This window comes from Gavialis gangeticus, unplaced genomic scaffold (assembly GCF_001723915.1).
Source record: "Gavialis gangeticus isolate Ggan-Ray unplaced genomic scaffold, GavGan_comp1, whole genome shotgun sequence".
Lineage (NCBI taxonomy): Eukaryota > Metazoa > Chordata > Crocodylia > Gavialidae > Gavialis > Gavialis gangeticus.
In genome coordinates this window covers 67,049,656-67,073,767 of record NW_017729025.1, presented here as the reverse complement: position 1 = coordinate 67,073,767, position 24,112 = coordinate 67,049,656, and the positions used below count along the sequence as shown (strand labels likewise).

Below are 24,112 nucleotides of genomic sequence, written 5' to 3'. Positions count from 1 at the left end.
TGTTGAACAGTGCGGGCCCGAGGACCAAGCCCTGGGGGACCCCACTGCCCACATCCTTCCAGGTCGAAAATGACCCATCCACTACCACTCTCTGGGTGTAGCCCCCCCAGCCAGTTAGCGACCCATTTGACTGTGTAGGTGTCGATACCACAGTCCCCTAGTTTTTTAATGAGAACGGGGTGAGAGACAGTGTCGAAGACCTTCCTAAAGTCCAGAAAGACTATGTGCACTGCTACCCCTGCATCTAAGGATTTTGTGACCTGGTCATAGAAGGCCACCAGGTTGGTCTGACAAGATCTGCCTCTAATGAACCTGTGTTGGTTTGCCCCTAAGCATAATCTCCCCTGTTGGCCCCTCGTGGACATGTGTCAGGATAATTCTCTCAAAAAGCTTACCCAGGATCGAGGTAAGACTAACTGGCCTATAGTTTCCTGGGTCCTCCTTCCTCCCTTTTTTGAAGATGGGAACCACGTTGACCCTCTTCCAGTCCTCTGGCACCACACCAGAGCACCACGAGTGCTTGTAAAGCCATGCCAGGGGTCCCACAATGACCTCAGCTAATTGCTGTTGGAGGACAGCAAATTGCTTTTTTCACTTTATGGAACAGATTGAAGTTACCCTAATATGAGTTAGATAGCACAGGCCAGAGTTAATCCTCACTTGAAGTGGAATAATTTTGAGATGCTCAGAAGACACTTAGTATAAGTTAATGTGCTTAACATGTGGACACTCACAAATTAAGTGGCATTAATATGGTCTAAATGTAACATGTAACTTCACCCTGAGCAGGTACTTAGCTCATTTTAATTTGCCTTAATGTGTGAATATTCCTGATTTAAGAATATTGACACATTTGAAAGGTAACATGTAACTACACTCTCAGCCAGTCTCATTGCCTGGGGGATGCTGAACCTGAAGCTTCCTCTAAGCACACATGTGTGTACACACAGAGGCATACACAGAGTCTATACTATATTCAGGCCCTACCCAGACATCTTCCCCTCCCCTAAATATAATTGTGTGTGTGTGCGCATGCTCTTCCCCTTAGCACCTCTCTGTGCCAGTGTGAGACCTAGGATATGGATCTGTGGTCTTACCTACTATGGTACGTTTTATGCCCTCATATTCAAAAGATGGGAAATGTCCTCTAAAACCAACTGCTCAGAATTGCCTAAAATTTACAAGAGACTCTTAGATAACAGAACATCCCTAAAACTGCCTTAAGACTCTTGATAAATAACACATGAACTGAAAAACTTCATATTTTCTTAGTCAGAAAAGAAATGGCTTGTTTTCGATATCTGATTGTTCAAGCTACTTTAAAAATAAAGGGCAAAATTTTGTTCTTATTTGTTCTTGTGCAGGCACACTTACGTCAACAGCTGTACTAGAAACAAATGTCACACTACATGTATTAACTCTTCAATTCCATTCATGAAGAGGCTGTGTTGTTTGGGGCTTTTTTTTTTTTTACTTTTGCATGGCAAAATTTAAGTAAATATATGAAATACAAAATACATGTAAAATTATTCCTAGGCATTTATATTGCTAATGAGATTCAGCCAAAGGCATCCAGTCTAACCAAAGAACTAAATCAGTTCAATATATTATTTTTATCTCCTCAGTGTTCTGTGCATTTAAAAAAATAAACGGCTAACTTCTAATACGGAAGAGAACAAAGTTCCTAATGAAAAATAATTAGTTGCATTACCTGTTATTTCTTATGATCAGGGATACCTGCAGCAATATCTACTTCCTTCATATACACAATTGATCTGTGAATATCTGACAGAATTGGTATCAAATGAGGCTATATATATCTCCACAGGAACCACTTGAGTTTTTACGCAGTCAAAATATTGGTTTTCTTTATATGAGAACTAAAGCACTGTTATTAATTTGTACTCAAGGAGGCAAAATTTCAACTAAGCATACTGAAATACAGCATGATAAGATGACTTAAAATTTGGCTACTTTATACATAATTGACTGCTCTGTACTTTACAACCCTTCCCTTTAAGTATATAGCATGATTTAATCATGCAAGGACTAAGAAGGATAACTAAAGTCTTCATAGCACTTAAATGAATGCATCAAAGAACTCACCACAGTACAATCTGTTAACATGAAACCATCTTCACATGGAAATTATTACATATCCTACACCCTCCTGCTCAGACATCAATGCCAGCAAACTCTGCTTTAAATGCTCTGCCTGTACCCCATCTTATTTTTGGAAGTAATAACAAACAATTGCTATCTTTCAACAGCATTTATGTGACTATTCACACTTTTCAGACAGAGATTTGGGGATTTCCTAGCACAAAAGCTTTATGTTGTGCAAAGGATTTGCTAAGGACTGTAGACACTATACTAAATTAGGTGATCTAAAAATAATTTCAATGCCAAATTCCCTATCTGATGAATCATGATTTAACTGAAGTCTGATAGCTTCTTTTCATAGAGTTGAATGGGGTGGATCAAAACTAGTACTATTATGGGGCCTTGGTACACACCACAAAATTGGCCTTTAAAGTAGCTTAAATGCCTTTTTGCACCACGTTAATGACATGGTTGTTTACACCGTCAGCGGTGTATTGCGCTTTAATGGCGCAGCTGTTTACACTGTTAGCAGCATATTGCTCTTTAAATGACTTTGGGATGTAGCAAAATAAAACACCTCTGCGGTATTTTAGTTTGCTACCTTACAGCTATGGAGCAAAGCACCAGGCCCTGCACATGCAGGCAGCCAGGCGGCAGTCTATGCAGGCAGACTCCATTAAAGGAAAAAAAAAAAAGCAGTAAGCCTGATCTTTTTTTTTCCCTCCCCAGAGCCTGCCTGCCTGCCAGAGCTGCATGGGTGCCCAGGGCTTCCCAGTGCAGTTGTGGGGCAAGGGAGGAGGTGCTTCCCTCCATGGCTGCTGTGCCCCTACAGGACTGCCTGGGGCAGATGCCTGCGGGTGGGTGCTGCCTTGGAAGCCACCATGGAGGGAAGCACCGGCCCTCCCGCAGCTCAGGGACCACTTGGCCTGCTGGCAGCTTGCCCCCCCACACCCCTACCAGAAAGGCACATAATCCTTGTGTACATGCCACAGGAGTTTACTTTGGTTTAGTTCTCCCTAAATTGAAGCGGTGTTTTTAAAAAATAACCGCTTCAATTTAGGGAATATTAAACCAAAGTAAACCCCCGTGGGGTGTAAAATCAGCCATGGAGTCTGCATGGGTGCTGAATAATCACACACAAACAGGGAGCATCAACACATGCATATTACTTTGCAGCAATAAACTCCAGCACATATTGTACCACAGTTTGTTGCTCCTGGGTGCTGTGTTTACATGTGTGCCCAGGACTGCAGCATGTTGAGCTAGGTCAAACCAATCCCAGCTGGTGGGGGCTCAGAGAGGGCTACTCTCATTTGGATGCTTCAGTGCAGAGGTTAGCTGTCAGGCAAACCCTTCACTGAAGCACCCTCATGCCCCAGCCAGCCCCATCAGTGTCTACACATATGTTGCTGCAGAGTAAAAAACTCTGCCATATGATGATACTTTTATTTACAAGTACTAACCTGTGCCAGAGTTTATTGGTTTACTCCAGCCTAATTGTCCTATAGATGTAGATGCTGAGACATTTACAGAGGAGTTAATTAGCAAATCTAGTCAATGTCTCGTGTAGATACACCCACAGTGTATTTCATATCAGGACTGGGCATGAACAGATTGAATGATGGGTGGAAACCAATAGTCAAGAAATAACATTCAGAAAACTCACCCTTGGATATTTGGAGGAAATTAATGGAAAAAAAAAGCAAAATAGCATGATCTTAATCTATGAGTTCTATTTAGAGGGTTGGATAATTTTTACTTTTCTCTGCCTAATTATGACCTACTTTTACTATTAAATTTCTTCATATAGGAGTATAACAGGAAAAAAGGTTTAAAGACTACTCTATATCTCACCATAAAGAAAGAAAGGGTGGTTACAACTGTACTGGATATAATCACAATCTGTAGGCTCCCTGAATTGCAACTGAAACCCTATTTTGAAGCAGTGCTTAGAGTAGGAAGAGAAATGCAGTAAAGGTCATTGACTTCTAGAGCTGAAAAAAAAAGAATGAGAAGGCTTGGCCAGCAATTTTCATTGAAAGAATGAATCATTTGAACACTTAGACACTATGACAATGGGGAACCTAAGAACTTATACAGATAAAATCTAGTAGGGTAGGAGCAGCTCTACTCAAAGGAGACTGTGTTCTCCATTCTTTCATATTCTAATTCATATTGATTCTTTCATATTATAATTTAATTGCATAACATGCAGGCCTTGCTGAACAATATTCCTTAGAGAAAAGAAAGATATATTTGAACACAGCTTTATTTGTGATCCTCTGGAAAGGTCTTTTATTGGCTCATGGGTTCTAATATCACATGTCAACAAGTACCGAATTTAACCTGAATACAATTTTTCTTTTATTATTCTTCTGCAATTTTAGCAAAGATTAAGAGTAGAATCAGTATAATATCTGATGTACTCCCTAATGTTTTAAAGGGAGGTAGACTTTATAATCTAGGTGTTTTTTCATTTACCTATGATGATCAGTTCATACAGTAACAAAAGTAGTACCATACCCATGAAATTTTGTAGGCTATAAGCCATTTGATGTTCTCCTTATCCAATGATGCCTTGTTTGGGTTTTTTTATATTTATCCAAGAACAGAATAACCATATCTCTCTCTCAACTGTAATTTACTATACCATATTTCACATCAATAGTATTCTGAAGAGCAATTCTAGTCTCATACCATTTGGGCTTTCATAAATTAAAAATAAACAAATGAATCGTCATCTAGGAAACTACACAGTAAAAGCTTAGGGTTTCTTTGTTTGTTTATAAATTTCAAATCTACAAAGGAGATAACTCAGCATTGTAGTTATTTTATTATCAGTGAACAAGTGCCCACACAATTCATAGATTAATTAAATATTAGTTTCATCCCCTGTCCCACAAATTTACATTTTTAGCATGAGTCCATGAAACTGGCAAAGGACCCATTTTTATGCCAACATAAACTATATATTTCTATTTTATTCAATTACTCACTTACGTGTCAAAGTCTCTGTCTTTTTTTAAGGGTAACAATAGCCAAAATAGCAGACCTAAATCCATGTAGGTTTAGGTGGAGCCACATCTAGTTACATGTACAGTCTATAGTGTCAAACTGGTTTACCATAGAATCATAGAAAATTAGGGTTAGATGACCTCAGGAAGTCAGCTAGTTCAACCCCCTGCTCTAAGCAAGGCCATCTCCAACTAGATCATTCCAGCCAGGGCTTTGTTGAACCAGGCCTCAAAAACCTCCAGGGATGGAGATTCCATCACCTCTCTTGGCAACCCATTCCAGTGCTTTACCACCCTCCTAGTGAGAGAGTTTTTCCTAATATCCAGCCTAAACTTCCTGTGCTGCAACTTGAGAACATTGGTCCTTGTTCTGTCATCTGCCATCACTGAAAACAGTCTAGCTCCATCTCCTTTAGAACCACCCTTCTGGTAGTTGAAGGCTGCTATTAAATCCCCTCTCAGTCTTCTCTTCTGCATACCAAATAAGCCCAGTTCACTCAGCTTCTCCTCAGAAGTAATGTGTCCAAGCCCCCTAACATTTTTGTTGTCCTCTGCTGAACTCTCTCCAGCTTGTCCACATCCTTTCTGTAGTGGGGGCCCAAACTTGGACACAATACTCCAGATGTGTCCTCACCAGTGCAGAATAAATGGGAATAATTACTTCCCCATATCTGCTGGCAATGCTTCTACTAATGCAGCTCAGTATGCTGTTAGTCTTCTTGGCAACAAGGGTACAGTGTTAACACATATCCAGCTTATTGTCCACTGTAACTACCAGGTCCTTTTCTGCAGAGCTGTTGCTTAAACATTTGGTCCCAAGCCTGTAGCGGCATATGGGATTCTTCTGTCTTACGTGCAGGACTTTGCACTTGTCCTTGCTGAACCTCATGAGATTTCTTTTGGCTCAATTCTCCAATTTGTCTAGGTTACTCTAAATCCTAGCCCTACCCTGCAGTGTACCTACTACCCACCCTCCAGTTTGGTTTCATTTGCAAACTTGCCCTCCATTCCATCTCCCAGATCATTAAGGAAGATATTGAACAAACTGAATACAGATGAAGTTAAAAGCTTCACCGTATTTTCTGGTTTACTCAAACTCTTTGACCCCTATAGAGATACCAAATTTTGGACTAAGTTTTAAAATACAGTTCTATTCTGAAAAAAATCAACTGTAATAGGTTATGATGTACCAAATGTATTCTTGCTCAATTATGTCCAGATCAAATTTGTTTAGGTTCAGAGTAAAATTTGGGTTAGAAATTTTAGACAGTTCCAAGCTTACACATTTCCAGAAATCTGAAAGCAAAACTGAGTTTCTCCTTCATGGATCCCACCACCAATAAAAAAAAACTACACACTCTAAGTAATGCCATTTGCTCAATACCAGTTGAATATAAAGGTGCCATTTTTCATATCTTTTCAAAGCAGAACTAAATAAGGCTTTTAATTGGTTTTGTTTCTGATAAACATAGACATGGCACAAATGTAAGCTGTAACCGCTAACTCTAACATTGAGTGGAGGTACATTTTAAAGTATAACCCTAATTCTGAACTGCGTGGCTGACCACTCGCTCTCTAAAGGACAAATCTAATCTCTGGAACTAAATACACCCTTGGATTCTGAAGAACACATGACTCTGAAGAACACATACATCTGAATAAACCCCTGTGTGTTTTAAGAGTACTTCTAACTGATGTTAAATAAAAGTTGCTGGATTTCTAACAATCTATTCTTGATAGTATGATAGACAGCAGAGTAAATTTAGTACATACCTCATAGCCAGGGCTGACAGGGGACTGAGACAGGAAGTTGGAAAGAGGAAAAAGGAGAGCAAAGAATTGGGGGTGGGGGGAGGGAGAGAGAGAGAGAGAGAGAGAGAGAGAGACAGAAAACAATGTTATTTTTGAAGTAAGCATGGATGTTTTATCATTTTACACTAAGAGACTAACATATAGTAGAATATAAAAAACAAAAATAATTATATTTTCAAATTGAGTTACTATTCAAAGGACTCTAGGTTATATAACCTATTCTAAGATTTTCATATTCTTGTCATTTCTGTTTGGGTAATAGAATGAAAAAAAATGTTTAGATATGTAGGGCTAGATCTGTTAAGTTGCGTTTAAAAGTAGATCTGTTAAGTTGCATTTAAAAGTAGCCTGCTTTTGAATTTGTGAATTCAAATAATGTAAATGCCTTATGAGATGATGTTGATGCAAGTACCCACACATTGGGAAATTAAGGATATCTCAGAGATCAGAATGTATTTGCAATGTTTTATATGTTTAAAATGCAGTGGCAAAAGGACAAGTAAAACATCATGGTGTGGCTCCATATTTATCATGTTTCTAAGATTTCCATGGCAAATATATTTATTTTACAAGAAAAATGACATTCTTTCCATCTAATAGTTGTGCAAACAAAGTTTACTATCTCTGACTAAAGCTGCTCTCTTTCTGGTCCACATAACTCCAATAATAAAGATTCTGAAATCATTACTTAGTTAATGATTCTGTTTATAACACATTTCCAGGAAGCCTCTCTCGCATTCAGCTCCGTTGGCTCTTCAGTAAAAAGTAGTGACATTTTTGTTGATCAGCAAAGTAAGCAGAACTGACTGAACAAACTTTCTTAGTAAAAAATGCTGTCTTCACTCTTTTATTGGTACCAACAAGAAGAGGAGGAACTCTAGGTAAGGCTCTTGAGAAATTAAGCCAACTGAATTTGATTGAAAACAAAGTATTACAGACGATGTTGAGTGTTCTGTGAAAATAAATTATACTACCATTTTCTGTAGACTTGCAGCCACAATTTTTCATATATACATTTTATGCATGCATTTTTCTCACATAAATCTGAGCATGCAAAAATATGGAGTTTTACATCTGTGTTAGATATTTATATACCTGTTTTTTGTGTTCAAATTATTTATCTTATTTTAACAGTCTCCACATATGGTCTGCATGAAATAGAAAAATTCAGTCTGTGGTCAGCATTTAAGGGTACATACAAACATCCGTTGTACCCAATCTAGGGTTAGTTAGGTGACTAGATTGAGAGGCAGCCAGTCTGTTCAACTGGGAGTGGAGTGGACAGCCCAAGGCAAATTACTCTTGGTGGGGGGAGAAGCTTGTGGGATTTGGGGGCTTTGGCAGGTCCATGGAGGGTCTGGTGAGTCTACAATAGGGTAGCCAGGGGGGCTAAAAATAGCCCAGTCAGGGTCGAAGGGAGTAAGAACTGCATAGTTCTGGTCTTTTCCAAGCCCCAGGCCTATGTCTAAACGGGTACAGGAGTTTGCTAGATCAGGTTACCTCCTTTGTAGGTCAGGTAATCCCTTAAATTAGTTCACCTCCTGAGATGAACTAATTTAGATCAAGCATGCCATTTGATGCCTGATATGTGCCCTGTGAGTGCCTGCCCAAGTGTAGGTCAATCTAAATGTAAAGCTCTTATGTATCCTAAATGCCTCCAACATTAATCCATACAAAGTAAATCTTATCATTTAATTTAAAAAACAACAAAATAAGTATAATTAAAAACCTGGAAAGGCAAAGGTTATACAGCAGTTAAATCACCTGTTTCTTTAGAGACAATCCTAACTTGATCTAAGTGACCAATTATTGCTATCCCATCCAGCCCTATTTTTATGAGCTTGATATTACACCTATAGAAATCAAAGGCATTTGGCCTGTTGAAAATACTGGTCCAGAATGGAGTCTTTATGGTTATGTTTATATGCTGGTGATTCAATTCCATGTAATAATAAAAATATTATAAGTTCTTTGCGACTGCACCTTCCATTGTGTTGGTAGAACACCTAGTATAACATAGCCTAATCCTTTTGGTTGCTGCCACAATATAAAGTAAAGCAAAACTTATCTCAGAAACACTGCAGAAGAAATTAATCCAAACAAGGGATTTGAATGAGAATAAAGTATAATATTTATGTACATAAAAAAGAAGAAAGCAGGAAAAAAAATGCTCAACTAAAAACTAGGGTTTTCTTCAACATAGTTTTTACCTCTGTAAAAAAAGGAAAATCAGAAAGTTATTCATTTAATTTCTCAGTGTTAAGCTTGTGGCCTGCTAGTCACTACAATTTTTTTTCACTTTCCCCACATGCATGTCCTACATATATGACATTCTGAATCATCAATTTTGTAAGAAAAGGACAGCCTGATAGAAGTTAGTGATTGCTAAAGAAAAAAAATAGAGAAAATTATATACACACTGTCGTTTGGCATGAAGCCTATCACATTTCTCCACTGTGATGGTCACACTGATGACCCTGACTCTTCCAGAGGATTAAAAAATATTAAATAGCAGGGGTTGGCAATTTGTTACTAATATGGGCCGCACCTTGTGACCCAGTAGGCACCATGGGCCAGTGATAGTGGGCACAGGCTGCAGTGAGGAAGAACAGCTCCTTGCAGAGCCTGGAGAAGCCAGAGGTAGTTGGTGCCATTAGAAAAACCCAAACCAATTCAAACAGCTGGGGACTGGTGCATCCTTAGTAAAATGTGAACCAGGTTGGGCCTTTGCAGGACTTGCAATCCTTTTGCAAGCTGGATCCAACCTACAGGCAATAGGTGCTGACCCTTGTTAAATAGTGTTGCAGATGCTACCTATTTAATGTTTTTATGAGAATCCTGAAAGCTAAAGTATACCATAGCTAGAACATAGTGAGTAATGGCAGCCTTGAGATCTTTGACTAAAAATTTAAAGTATTGTAGGCTGGCCACCAAACTCAAATTAGATGATAATTTTGAGTCATTACTTAACTGAGCTGCATTTAGACTGATGGACTAAATGTCAAAGGCCCAGTGTTCTGTCACTAATCATGTGATCCATCATGCCTCCCAAAATTATTTGTAATGATTATCATAAATAACAATCATTCAAGATGTAGTTAGACACAAACAAAAATGAAACACTGTTCTACACTTTCCACCATATGGTAGGTATTCAAAATTCAGCCTCAGGGTTGCACGACAAACACCTATTAATGCTTTTCTATCTGTTCTGGAGAAGCATCTTATCTTTTTAAAGCCAGTATTGTCTCTTTTGGCAGTATCATGGCTTGGAGCAATGTTAAGCTGTTTAACATTTATATAACATGGCAGTAATCATTTTTAATCATAGTTCTGGAAACAACTTAGAGCAGTGTCAAACTGCTTCTTAATTTTATTTTTATTGATATTTACTTTATTGATATAGTTACAATCATAATTATCATACATATCAAAAATACATTTTTGAGAACCACAAAAATCTGTAGAAGGATTTTTCTTGGTTGTTTTTTCGCAAAATTTGAGTACCCAGCTTATTTTAACTAGCGTTCCATTAAAAAATAACATATTTATAATGTGCACCTGAATTCCTAAGTATCTTAAGGCTAATGATAATTAGTAGTATCAGTACATAATCAGGGCTCATAGATGGTTTTGCTTGTAATTCCAGGTATCTTGTCATTTGCAATAAAATTGTTAAGGCATGTCAGGTTTAATAAAACTAACTTCTTAACTGAGAAGAAAACATGACATAGATTGTTCTCATTTGCTTCCACATTCTTTCTTTTGTTTTTAAATTGCAACGGTTTTAAACTTTTATTTACAATTAGGTACATTTCTGTGTGCACATTGTAGCTTCTTAGCTATTAAAATATATTTGTTGCAACTTAAATATACAAATTTGCAAATATTTCTAGGACAAAGAATATATAGCAACACAACTTATTCTAATAATTAATATCTTGGTCTTGGAAAAGCCATTTCTGAGGTGAATAATCACAGATAACATATTTACTACAAGCTGCAATTTAAGCAAAGAGTGGGCAAATCACCTGGGAACTTCCTTCACGTTATCAGTTTAAGTCAGACTCTCAGAGCTATTAAATCATTAGTTTTCTATTTGTAATTAAAAAAATATTAGCTTCAAGATATATTCTAAATAAAAAGAAACCAAAACTATACCCTCTTTTCTATTGCCATTGCTCATCTTTTTTTCAAGGTAAAAATTTCTCATTTAAAAGCAGTCATGTTTAGGTATAAAGTAACCGGTCCTGGTGCAATAAAAAAAAATCCTTAGATCAATTTTTCTTTCCTCAAAATGCACTGAATCTTTCTGGAGATTTCAAGATGACAAAACACAAAATGAGCAAAAAAACAAAACAAAGAAAAACCCAAAGGAAAAAGAAAACTTTTTCTGGCTTCAGAGCATTTTGTGATGGCTTTACAGAGATACAGTATTGTGAAGCTGATGACCCACCCTTTCATCAAGATTCCTTTCTAAACTCAGTCTAAAGGCAGACTTCTTTTCAAAACAAGATGCTTATGGAAAATGTCATTAAATGGAAAAAAGACGGGAGGCTGATCACACTATTCAGAATACTGGTCACGCTGATGTTTGCTGTACAACTGGAGGTTAAAACTCATTTGGCCTCATGAACCAGATCCAAACTGCAAGCGACATCAGAGGCTCAAATCTCTGTGGCTGCCAGAGTTTCTGTATCAGCGAAGATCTAGAACCCAGGGGGGTAAAATGGCCATCACGCGTGCACGCGTGCGTGTGCACGCGTACACAAACGCACGCACGCACGCATGTCCATTTCCCTGCCACTGATTTACTTAAACTCCCACATCCATCGAGTGGGGGGGGGGAAGGGTGGCAAGTGGTGGCAGCATTAACCCTTTGGGTTCTAGAGCTGTGCTGCTGTGTTTGACATCCCTGCTCCACAGGAAGCACTGTGGTTCACACTTTATGCAGGCTAAATACTCTATTACAGTGATTATCAACTTCCTTAGACTTGAGGCACCCCTTGATATGCTTGACCCACCCTCTGGAAAAGGTAAGCTCTTCATTTTCATTTCTTTCTTGACTATGGAAAAGGAATAGAGCAACTCTTCTATTGCAAAGAACTCAGACCATAAAAGATCTGAATGTTTTAACACTGTGGATTCTTATTTGAAATCTCTGGGTTTATCTTCTGAATCATGTTTTCCCACCATCAATACTAATATTGTGCATGGCACCCCTGGCACTGTTGAAAGGATCTGTAGATGCCCCAGGGTGATGCAGCACCCTGGTTGAGAATTGCTGCTCTATCACCTTCACTTGCATCATGGTGCATAGTTGCATAATGGAAATTTTTGACACACACACACACAGTTTGAATTCTATTTTCACCTGTGGTAAAATGTGACTGTCTTGTACCTGTACCTACCGGAAGTGAAACAACAAAGGAGAATAGCTAGTACCCATCACTTCTAGATCAAAAGACTGGGGCTAAAGCATTTAACCAAGTTGTAGGCTCTCCTCACCCAAGTGCAATTTGAACCTAAATCTTTCACTTTTCAGGAAAGTGCCCCAACCAGCACGATACCAGCTAGATCTTGGGTAGGATGACTAAAGTTATATGCATGATTGGGCAATTCTATTCTGCCAGGACACATACACAACCAAAGTGCTATATACTGATCATGTGCAGAATGGAAGAACAGATCATGGATAGCTACACAGAATCCCAAACTATGCATGGGTGCCAAAAACTGCAGTTATGCACCTGCCATTTATGTATATGAGGCTGAAACAGGATTGGGCCCAAAGTGTGCACGCGCACACAGAGAAATAAAAATGATCAGGTTTCTGAGATCCCTTTTTACATGTTCTAATTAAGCTTTTACTTCTTTTCTTTTTCTATACTACAGATCAATATGTATGCTTTTTGGCACACAAGAAATTTGGTTTCCAGTTCTGAAGGAAGTACGGTTGTCATATTATTTCTTCTACTTTCTCTGTGCTAATCCTTCAACCAGCTTTGACTGCTTATCTTGGTAACTACATCAGAACTGGACCCTCAAATACCACAACCTTTCACAAATAGATTATTATTAACTGTATTAAGTCTCTAGGGAAAGCAAACTTGACACATGAGCTAGTACACATTTAGACAGTGATCTTCTTGTTATGATAAAGCAAAATTTGTATAATTTACATATACTGATTCTCAACAAGTCTGACAGGAAAAAAATCCTTAAATGTTGTGTTTCGTTCTTTTCTCAATGACAACATATAGTATTTTCATGATTAGGAAATACCATACCAGAAGGGCCTCATCTGGTGTGCTAGGTGAGGGTTCTGCAGACACTGTCCGAACAGTGCTGACTCCTGTTAAGGAAACATTTGAGAGTCGTCTTTTACGTACACCGCTGCAGTTGTTAGGGATTTTAAATGCACATCTCTTATGGTAGTTTAGACCACATCCTGAAAAGAAAAATATGAAACCCTCCTATTATAGATGATTTTAGTATAAAGCAAAAATGCACTTCTATATTGAACTACATAGCATCCTCATTTTCTTTGAAACTGTTGTTTCCTCAGCTTCACTAATTAGCTCTCCAATTCTGGAGGTTAAAATGGGTGTTAAGGATACTACACACTTCCAGAAATTACAATTATAGCCACACCTCAATCTGACCTCCTAATTCTTCAATTCTCTATGGTTTGAAAGCACTAAGGAGGCTGCTTACCCTGCACCCAGAAGGTAGGGAATAAAATATTCCACTATATGTCAATCATTGGCAAGACTCCAATTAGAACCCAGGAAGGATGCTCTGGGAAGAGTCGGAGTAGTCATAACAAAATAAGGAATAACAGGCACACTTAACTTACACAAATACAGATTAAGAGCAAATACAATTAAACTAACTGAATTACAGTGGTTTAAAAAAAAGAAAGATAAGAATTAAGCCAAGGGAAACTTAACTGACAGAAAGATAAGACTTTCATAAAGTACAGAATAAACATAAATATTCCATGAATAACTGTGGTCATTTGGTCTTTCTTACACTATCAGTCCTCTCTAAATTAGGAGTGCACCAATAGAGTCTTTTGCAGCCAATAATGATAGCCAATTTTTAAGGAGGTATATCAGCCGATGCTCATCCGATTTCTAATACCCAGCCTGGCTGCCTCCAGCTGGTAAGTCTGGTGTGGTGGGAAAGGGGCTGGGGAGGCAGATCAAGGCCCCTGTGGTGTGGGAGGTATGGGGCTGGGACTGGTGCAGGGGCTGGGGCAAGCACTGCCAAGCTGTGGTGGGGTGGGCGCAGGATGGTACTGTGGCTTATCTGGAGAGTGCAAGGGTGGGGGCAGCACTGGCTCCTGCCACTGCATGCCTCTCAGCCAGGACCTGGTGATTCAGTGGCTTGTCCGGCACTCACCTGCTCATCCAGCAGCTCCTGCTGCTGCTCTCACTGCTCATCCAGGAAGGCAGGGGGTGGCATATGCCCCCGGATCTGCGCAGGGTGGGCTGGAGCCGGGGCTGCGCTAAGCTCTTCCCAGTAGGGGTGGGCTGCGCTGGGAAGGGGCTACAGCAAATTTGTGGCTACAGCCCCCCATGTAGCCCCTTCCCAGCACTACCCCTGCCCCAGCCCGCCCCACCCCATGCAGATCTGGGGGCACAGGCTCTCCCCCGGCCCTCTTGGATGAGCAGTGGAAGCAGCAGTGAGAGCCACCAGACAAGCCACTAGATCAGTGGTTCCCAGCTGAGCAGCGTGCCATGGTGGAAGCTGAGCCCCCCTCCCCAAGTCCATTGGAGAAGCTGGGGCTCTGTGCCACACCCACCCTGCCCCGGATGGGCAGCACTTGCCCCAGCCCCATGCCTCCCTCACCATGGGGGCCTTGATCTGCGCACCCAGCTCCTTCTCTCCCACATCCCCTGCCACCACACCAGACTTACCAGCTGGAGGCCGCTCTCCATGCTTCCGGGCTGTGCTCCTTGCCACCTGTACTGTGCTACGGCTGCATGCATGCATGGGCCATTTACTGGCCAAATTATTGGCCTGATATGGCTGATTTCCAATATAGTAAATTACCTTTATATCAGTGCTGATCCTATATTGTACTGATGTATTGGTGATCCTCTACTGTAAATCCAATATTCCTTTAAAAAAGAGGCTATACAAATATGAAAAAGTTAAGTAGCTGGTTAAACTGTTTGGAATATTAGTCAAGCTGCTTTTTCTTCTGCAGAAATAACTGTCAGACAAATTCTTATAATCCCTGTAACTTGAAATTCTTCTAGTGCCTACATTATATCCAATTGCTGTCGAGTACACAGTACACAGAAAAGTCTCATTCCAGTTCACTATTGTGTTTGAGAATAAATTCTAATATAACATACCTTCACATTTAAGTCCTTGACGCACAAGGCCCCAAAGCATTTCACCACAGTGGTCACAGAAAGCTGGTGCTCGGTATGAGTGAACAAACAGAGCATGGGGGCGGATTTGAAAGTCTTCAAAAGTGGCAGAAGCTGTAAAAAAAACAACCCAACAAATGAAGATAATTAAGTTATTATCAATATGTATCATTCAGTGATATTTTATCATAGAAGATACTTTTAGTCATTTGGCAAATGAATACACCTTTTATTCATTTAGAATATCATTTATGGAAGGAAAGGTTGATAAGTAATATAAAGTGTGGTTTTGTAAATTTGCATCAAACGTCTATACTTGCTTTATATTGTACTACTCAGAATATAGCTAATCACTAGTGAAGCCCTATTATAAAAGCTATTTTTCCAATCTGCATATTTCTTTTTCCAGAAGAACATGTTAACAACCCTCACATGTGCATTAATTTATTAATTGTGTTTATTGCTGCTGTACCTCAGGGCTAAGCAGAAATGGGGCCTCATTTTCCTAAGCACTGTACACATGGAGAGAAAGAGACTATATGTGCCTTGAAGGGCTCACAATCTATGTAGAGAAGACAAACAGGTGATGGAGGTGATTGATAAATGGAAGGACCATCTGAATTCTCTGCTTGGGCTGGTGGGGCTCTCAGTAGCATGGGAGTCCCCAGGAAATACCAGGCCAGTTATCACCCCAGTGAAAGGTGGGTATGGACACCTTAACCCTAGCCCTCACCTTCGGGTGGGTTTGCGTACCATGAGAGGTAGTTGGGGCCAGGCACGGCTGTGGCCACCTGAGTCCTGTGGGGGTGCAAGACCCCGAGACGGAAAGTTGGGGATGGGCATGGTTACAGCCACCTGAGCCCACCGGGGAGCAAACCCCCATGGCCCTGAGTGAGGGGGTGGTCGGGAGCCCCAAGTGAAGGGAGTGGAAACTAGGACCCCAGTGAAGGGGTAGCCCCAGTGAAGGGGGCCATGATCTGTAGCTCAAGTGAGGGGGCAGAGTTGTGGAGCCCCAGTGAGGGGGTAGCCCCAAGTAAGGGGCGGAGATCTGGAGCCCCAAGTGAGGGGGGTGATGTGGAAACCCAAGCAAGGGGAGTAGGCTCAGGTAAGTCTTCAGATGCCTGAGGCTGAGGTTTGGGCCAGAGGCCGAGTGAAAGGGGCTCAGCACCAGACTGAGAGAGGCAAGTCCTGATCCCAGTAAATCCTCCACTGCTGGGAGGCCGAGTGTAAGAACTGAAGTAGCACTATGACCTGCTGCCCCGGGGGCAGTGAGAGTCCCCTGTGAGACCTTGGGGCACCAGTCATGGTGTGAGGTACCCCAGCTCCCCACATCCAGGAAGGTGGACCCAGAGAAAAGGTGGGGCTAGTGAGGCCAGGAGTAGAGTGCCCCCTCGACTGGTCCATGCTGGGGCTAGGACCAAGAAGGTCAAAAGGGCCAGGCACCCACTGCAAGGGGCACCCGGAGCCATGGGCCTGGGACCCCGCCTGGCCTTGGAGGTGAGGCCTGGGCCTGTGTCTGGCTGAAGGTCCTGAGTGGGGGACCATACCCAAGAGGGTAGCCAGCTACAAGGAGCTCGGCAGCCCAAATGAAGGCGATGTAGGCCTCCTGAGTGGAGGGATCAAAGGAGGGTCCTGCCAGGAGGATTCTGGAGCCTAATATGGGGCTGGTGTGACTGTTAACATCTGGATGACATCTGCAAAGCTCGGGCTGTGGCGTAGGGGAGGAATGGAGCCAAAGATAGTGCCCCCTGGCATCAGGGCACAAAATGGCCAGCTTCCTGTCTTATTTAACAATTTATTAATTTTCCAACAAGTTGTGGCGGGTGAGACAGGTGGGCGGCATGCCCAGAGGCAGGTGGGAGGACGGCGACGGCTGGCCTGAGGGAAACCTACTTTGCCACAATATCACATTCAGTTTTCTGAATGGCATAGTTCAAATAAATCCCTGAGAACAAAAAACCCTGCCCCCATTCCTATTTCTGAAACCAAAAATCAGCAAACCAATTAAGAAGAGGTTTTACAGTCATTATAGATGGCTATAATAAAGGAGAGCTACACTAGATTCATTTCTAGTAAGAGGGTGCAACATTGAAAAATACTTCTAGTGTTGTCTCTGGAAAAACTGTATTGGTTATGTCTACATGGAACCAAAGAATAATTTTTCATCAGAAATCACTTGATATCATTACAAAAATGGGATCAAATGACTTAGTATAATTATATTAAATCCTTTTCTAATTCACAAAATCCAAACAGTTTAGAAATTTATTAGAATAAGACAATTGGGATGTTATTTTGTTTTTCTGAGAATATTCACATCCCAATTTTCCTAAAACCTATGTAAAAAAAATTACTTAATATTCCAGATGAAATGTTATTCTTCATATAGAAACTCTAAGAGGTTAGGACATCTTGATTCAACATTAAAATAACTCTACAGTTGTAGAGTTGTATAATAAAGGAGAGCTACACTAGATTCATTTCTAGTAAGAGGGTGCAACATTGAAAAATACTTTTTAGACAGCTGAGGTTTAGATCACCTAAGAAAAACATTTTTAGAGTGTTATTGCTCTTGTGTTTTTCAAATTAAAGTGGCCAACTCCACTGTTAAATCAATGTTGGCTTTGATATATTAAGAAACCAAACTCATCCAAAATGGGTTTTATATCACTTAAATGAATCCTTAAAGAGTTTACTGTGGCTTGAACTGAAGATGAATTTGCATCTACAGTCAGGAATTCACTGTAAAATGTATTTCTTACAGCTAGCTTCTTCAGACATCAGTGGGGATTATACAATGTAGAATCAAATCCTAATGCTTTTCCATGTACTTGAAAATACTGTTTAAAATATTTCATTTTTCTTGCACCTAGAGTACTCACCATAAACAAAACCTAGCCACAAATTCTTAAATACTTCATGTCATATTCTAGTCATCTATTAGTAAAGTATGGAACCTGTATTTCCATCAACTGACCACTGACTTGTGGAGTCCTAGAAAGATTAATTCTCTCTCCAGTTCTTTTCAGCATCTTCATATAGCTGATGGGTAAACTGGTCAGATGATGTGGACTCAAGAAACAGCCATATGAAGATGACACATGGCTGTATTAATCCCTCACCACATATTATTTCCTTACTCTAAGATTACTTCATGCTTAGATAAGATCAGTTAGTTAAGAAACAGCTGAATGGACTTGAACCTGAGCAAGGAAGTGGTGATATTGATGCAAAAAGGAAAAACATTTTGAAGAGTTGACAGTTGATAGACTTGGATCTCCTTGGTTTGAAAATATATCCTGATCCTTGACCACGTCAGTCTATAGTTTCTAAGTCATTTTGGATTCCTTGCTAACACAGTCTCACATAGCAATATCTATGATCAATGCTTCCTATCATCTCTAATTGTCTTGATGACTCTGTCCTATCTTATTGGGTGATTGACTTAATTTCAGTTATTCAGTTAAAGGAAGATATGCTATTGGTATCTCTAACGGGCTGCAGACTGGCATCCTGTAGTAATTAGCCAGCTGGTAACAGGTCACACACCTAAGGGGCCACAGCTGGCTCAGTTAATCAGTAATGAGGGGAAGTTGACTCAGATATAAAGGGGGCGGGGAGGAGGGAGAGGGGAATGTTAGCATGGAGAGAGAAGACTCCTCAAAGAAAGACCAGAAAGTGAGAACTAACCCTGGCTGGGAGTGTTTATTTTGGAATTGTTTTGTAATAGCAACTGAGTCCATGGTGTAGACTAACCTGGGGCTTTGAGGCTTGTGTTGCTGTGCATGCTACAGGTGTGTTCAGTTAGATTGTTCGCTTCTGTCTGACCCCTGGGAAGCAGAGAAACCCAGGGCATTACAGTTTGTAGTTCTGAGCCCAGAGAGAGACTGCTGCTGTGACCAAATTACAGGGCTCAAGGACTGATTTGAGCCAGGCTAGTTGACAACCTGCTACAGGATCCAACTCACTCAGAGGGTAATGTCATCCTGAACTAATGTATCTAACTTAAAGCTGACTTCATTGTCAAGTAAAGGAAAGATGAGGAGACCCTACTGTTGCAGGGGCACTAAAGTGGAAGGGCAGAAACTGCCTGGTGAGAGAGGCAGAAGCCCAGGTACAGGTTACAAGAGCAACAAGCCAGAGAGCAAAATAGCCTGCACCTGCACATGGTCAACTGACCAGAAGAGTCAAGGTCTTGGGTCCATATAAACCCCAGGACGGGGCCTAGGGGGGGCAGTTCCCTGCTAGCAGCCAGAGGGGAAGAAGCCTCCGGGGAAGAAGTGCCCAGTGATGCAGCAACTGCTTAATATGCTGCACCCAGGGCTAATAGGGATCCATGAGATATGCAGGTACCATTGCCCATAAGATATTTAAGGGCCAGAGAGGAAGTTCTATGCTTTTAAGGGGACAGAGCACACCCTTGTTTTTTTGCATTATGTTACAGCCCAGGGACTTGTGTTTTGTTTATTGTTTCATATCACCAGTGGTTTGGGTAAGGCTATTTGGGGAAGGAGGCCTCATAGGGGGCCCACTGCAGTGTGAGGACCCTAGTGCCAGGGAGGGTGCGGCATGGTATTTGGGGTGCAGCAGGCCCCAGCGCCATAAGGGGCACGGCACTTTGGGGTGCATAGACCCCAGCACGAGAGAGAGTGCGGCATTGTATTTGGGGAACAGAGACCCTGGAGCCAGAGAGGCACAGTATTGTATTTGGGGTGCAGAGGCCCCGGTGTCAGAAGGGTGCAGCATTGTATTTGAGGTGCATAGACCCTGACATGCAGGGGTAGCAGTGGACGTAGTCTTTCTGGACTTTAGGAAGGCCTTTGACACTGTCTCTCACCCTATTCTCACTAAAAAAACTCAGGGACTGTGTAGGTCAACACCTACACAGTTAAATGGGTCACTAACTGGCTGGAGGGCTGCACCCAGAAAGTGGTGGTGGATGGGTCATTTTCATCCTGGAGGGATGTGGGCAGTGGGGTTCCACAAGGCTCGGTCCTTGGGCCCGCACTGTTCAACATCTTCTTCAGTGACTTGGATGAGGGGCTAAAAAGCACCCTGTTCAAATTTGCTGACAACACCAAGATGTGGGGGGATGTGGGCACACTAGATGGGAGAAATAGGCTGCAATCAGACCTAGACAGTTTACAGGGGTGAATGGATGAGAACAGGATGGTTTTCAACACCGACAAGTGCAAGGTGATGCACCTGGGGAGGAAGAACCAGCAGCACACCTACAGGCTGGGGAACTCCCTTCTGGAACCAAACTCCAAGAGAAGTGGTGCTGGCTCCTACCCTGGGGGTCTTTAAGACAAGGCTAGACAAAAACCTTGCTGGGGTTGTTTGACCCCAGCACTTTTTCCTGCCAAGGCAGGGGGTCAGACTTGATGATCTGCTCAGGTCCCTTCCAACCCTACAAACTATGAAACCAGAGAGGGCACAGCACTTTGGGGTGCATAGACCCCAGCACCAGAGAGGGTGTGGCATTGTATTTGGGGTGCATAGACCCCAGCACCAGAGAGGGCACAACATTGTTTTTGGGACTCAAAGACCCTGGTGCCAGAGGGGCACAGAATTGTATTTGGGGAGCACAGAACCCCAGTGCCAGAGAGGGCACAGCATTTGGGGTGCACAGACCCTGGCACCAGAAAGGGGGCCAATTACAGCGAGGCCTAGGCAAGACAATGCCAGTACCATCTGTGAGGCTTGGGGCATGGTAAAGGGACGGTTGGAGCCGTGCATATAGCCCATAAGGCTGGGGTGTCCCGGGACATCTGTTTTGAAATGGGACCCATGAGGGGTCTGGGACCCAAGGGGTTCAGGGAAATCCATCACAACCATGCTTAGGTAGGCTCAAAGGCAGCCTCCCTATACCAATTATTCCAGCAAGATGTGGCGGGCAAGAATAGAGGGGGCCCTGTGGGCCAAATTGGCACAGTTGAGGGGCCCTAAGGGTAACATAGCCCTCCTAAAGGACTCCATCCCATGACACCTACCTTTTGCCCAATAGCTTAGTAAAAGAATCAAGTGGCACTTCTAAAAGTACCCAGTGCTGCAGCGCGTACATTTGTAGAAGTGGTGAAATGTGCATAGCCACTGAGAAAATGGTGACAGTGTGCTTTTGAACTAAAACTCATCAAAGGTGTTTAAGTTCAAAAGTGCACCTCTCCCATCTTCTTGGCACTGACATGCATTTTGTTGTTTATACAAATGTATGTGATGCAGCACTGGGTGCATCAGCTCTCATGTGGAGCAGAAGTGATTAATCAAGTCCGCTCTGATGCACTGGATGTCTGGTGCATTGGACCAGACAAATGTGTGTGTATAAATGCCTTGGGGTTTATGCCTCACTCATCCAGAGAAGGTTTTAACCCACAACTCCTTCCTAAGAAAGTGTCCCTAAGCAAGTAGCGTAATGATGGGTGGGTGATTGGGACACTGTGTTAACACTAAAATCATAGAAAATTAGGGTTGGAAGGGACCTCAGGAGGTCATCTAGTCCAGCCCCCTGCTCAGGGCAGGACCATCCCAGCCAAAGCTTTTTGCAGCTGGGTCTTCAACTCCAAGGATGGAGATTCCACAATCTGTCTGGGTAACCTGTTCTAGTATTTTACTACCCTCCTAATGAGAGAACTCTTCCTAATATCTAACTTAAACTTCCCTTGATGCAACTTGAGATCATTGTTCCTTGTTCTATATTTACTGTCTTCAACAGACAAAGGTTTTGTTTTTTTTAAACTTTACATTTGGAAGATATTTCACCATGCAACAAAAAAAATGGGAAGTCCCCTTTGGACCTGTGATACTTTGTGGCCATGAATAGGCATTCATTTTTAGCAGTGGAAAATTTCCCTTGCTTTCCATACCTTCACCAGACTGGGGTGATTGATTCCTGTGAGATGCATGTATGTGTTGAATCTGCATATGTAAACCTAAAGTTACTTTCTGCTTAACCTGGTAATGCCAATGTTGGCAAAGTTTTACTTTGTTCCCAATATATTTTGTACTTGCCAGGTTGGCAGTGCTCCTTCCTGCTGTGGCTGCAGTCATTTACTGAAGGCCCTGGGACAAACATAACATTATCAGTTTGGGGAAAGCATGAGGAACATTAGGTCTTCCACTCCTGATCCATGGCAGGGAAGGACTCCTTGCACTTTCCATAGACCAGGGATCCTTCATTTGGGGTATGGGCAGGGAGCAGCCTCCTTTGTCCCATCTGAGTTTATAATGTCAAAGTGGAGGGGACAGTGTGTTAAAGCCCCCAGCCTGTTCTACAGACAAGACAGTTTCTGATCTGGGGGAAGAGATGGAGGTCATTGCTCTCCCCTGCCAAGGTCATCCAGGAGGGAGGGGGAGTAGAGGGTTAAGCCCCAAGCCTGTCAGTCTCTGGTTTGGTGAAAAGGCAGGATGCAGGGTAACTCCTCCCCTCCCAAACCAGGCCAGGACAGAAGCCATACAGGTATTCATTTTTAAAAGAGAGCTTCTTTCCCAAGGGAGATCTTTCAGCTGTTAACTTAACTTAAAAGATCTTCTCTTGGAGGGCACATGTTTCCTGGGGGAGAAACTGAATGAACACTTGTATGCTCTTAGTTTCTATCAGGAGAGCAGCAAATCTCCAAGTAAAAACATAGGATGTGTAAAGAAATTGTTTTTTTTTCACCATTTAAAGTACTTTATTGCCATGACTTAACAGAAGTGCACAGCTTTACAGCACTTTAAAAATGGGTACAGTGCTTTAAATTAACCCTTGTTAAATGAGGTATTAAATCTGAAGCGCAGTATTTTACAGCACTATACCAACCTACAGTGTTTTAAATACCTTCTGTATGCTGGGCAAACTTCTGACCAGTGGAAAAACCCCAGGAGGCTGTGGAGTGCCCCCTGCCGCCTGGCTTGGAAAGTGCAGGATGGCTCAGAGCCCTACCCCCACCAACCACAGCACGTCAGTGATGTTTAAGAGTACTGTAACTTTACATTACTATAAAAAGTGCTCTAAATTACAGTGCTGTAAAACATGCACAAAGCACTTCTGTACACACCCATAATGTCTGTGCGTGGCCTATGTTGCATGTAAAGGTGCTGGTTTTTAAGGCTGTTAAGGTAATCACAGATCATTATTTTAATTTGCACCCATTAGGATAGATACAGAATATGCATGTGTGTTGGGGGGGAGGTGTTTTGTTTTTAACTGGGCTGGTGGCCATAATAGAATATGGCCCTGAAAATCATCTTAGCTATGACATTAAACAGCTTTACTTTTAAGGTAGAGTAGAAGTCAAATCACAATTACTGTTCTGCCTGCTGGTTTCAGTGGCCAGGTACAGACATTACACTCTTACCAGTATAAGTAATCGGAAATCACTCTATACCTGTAACAGAACAGAAGTTCAGCACACAGACTGGTTTAAAAATGGTGGAACAGTTTGCATCTCCCCCCACACCCCGCCTCCACCAAAGGGTGAGTGTGTGTTCTGTTTGCTACCAAACTAAACTATATCACTTAAAGAAAGCTGCATAAATTATATTAATTCTGCCTTAGGCTTCTTGAATGTCTGTACCTAGCCAGTAAGACTTAACTATGACTGTCCATTTAATATGACTACATATCATATATAGTAAATGGCTAAATGTCTAGTCAAAGTAAGTACAAAGGTAACAAGTATTACATTACTCTTATGAGCCTTTTCAATTTTTTTCAGTGTCTTATAACTTTTTGTTACTTACACACTACAGATAAACACAACTTTACTTTTAAAGCAGAGATTAAGCCGTTGCTGCTCAGAGCTCATATCAGCTGTA

At 41.7% G+C, this 24,112-nt stretch overlaps 1 protein-coding gene across 4 annotated transcripts in view; it reads right to left on the bottom strand.

The window, feature by feature from the left end:
* Window positions 1-24,112, bottom strand: part of PRKD1 (protein kinase D1) — a 363,742-nt gene that overhangs the window by 72,999 nt on the left and 266,631 nt on the right. For 3 of the 4 annotated variants that reach the window (XM_019518928.1, XM_019518929.1, XM_019518931.1), the window contains 3 exons: window positions 15,299-15,430; window positions 13,220-13,380; window positions 6,891-6,914 (listed from right to left, as the gene is read on the bottom strand). In XM_019518928.1, the coding sequence (XP_019374473.1) occupies window positions 6,891-6,914; window positions 13,220-13,380; window positions 15,299-15,430 (317 nt within the window). The remainder of the gene's footprint in view (window positions 1-6,890; window positions 6,915-13,219; window positions 13,381-15,298; window positions 15,431-24,112) is intronic. The other variant, XM_019518930.1, reaches the window with a different exon arrangement.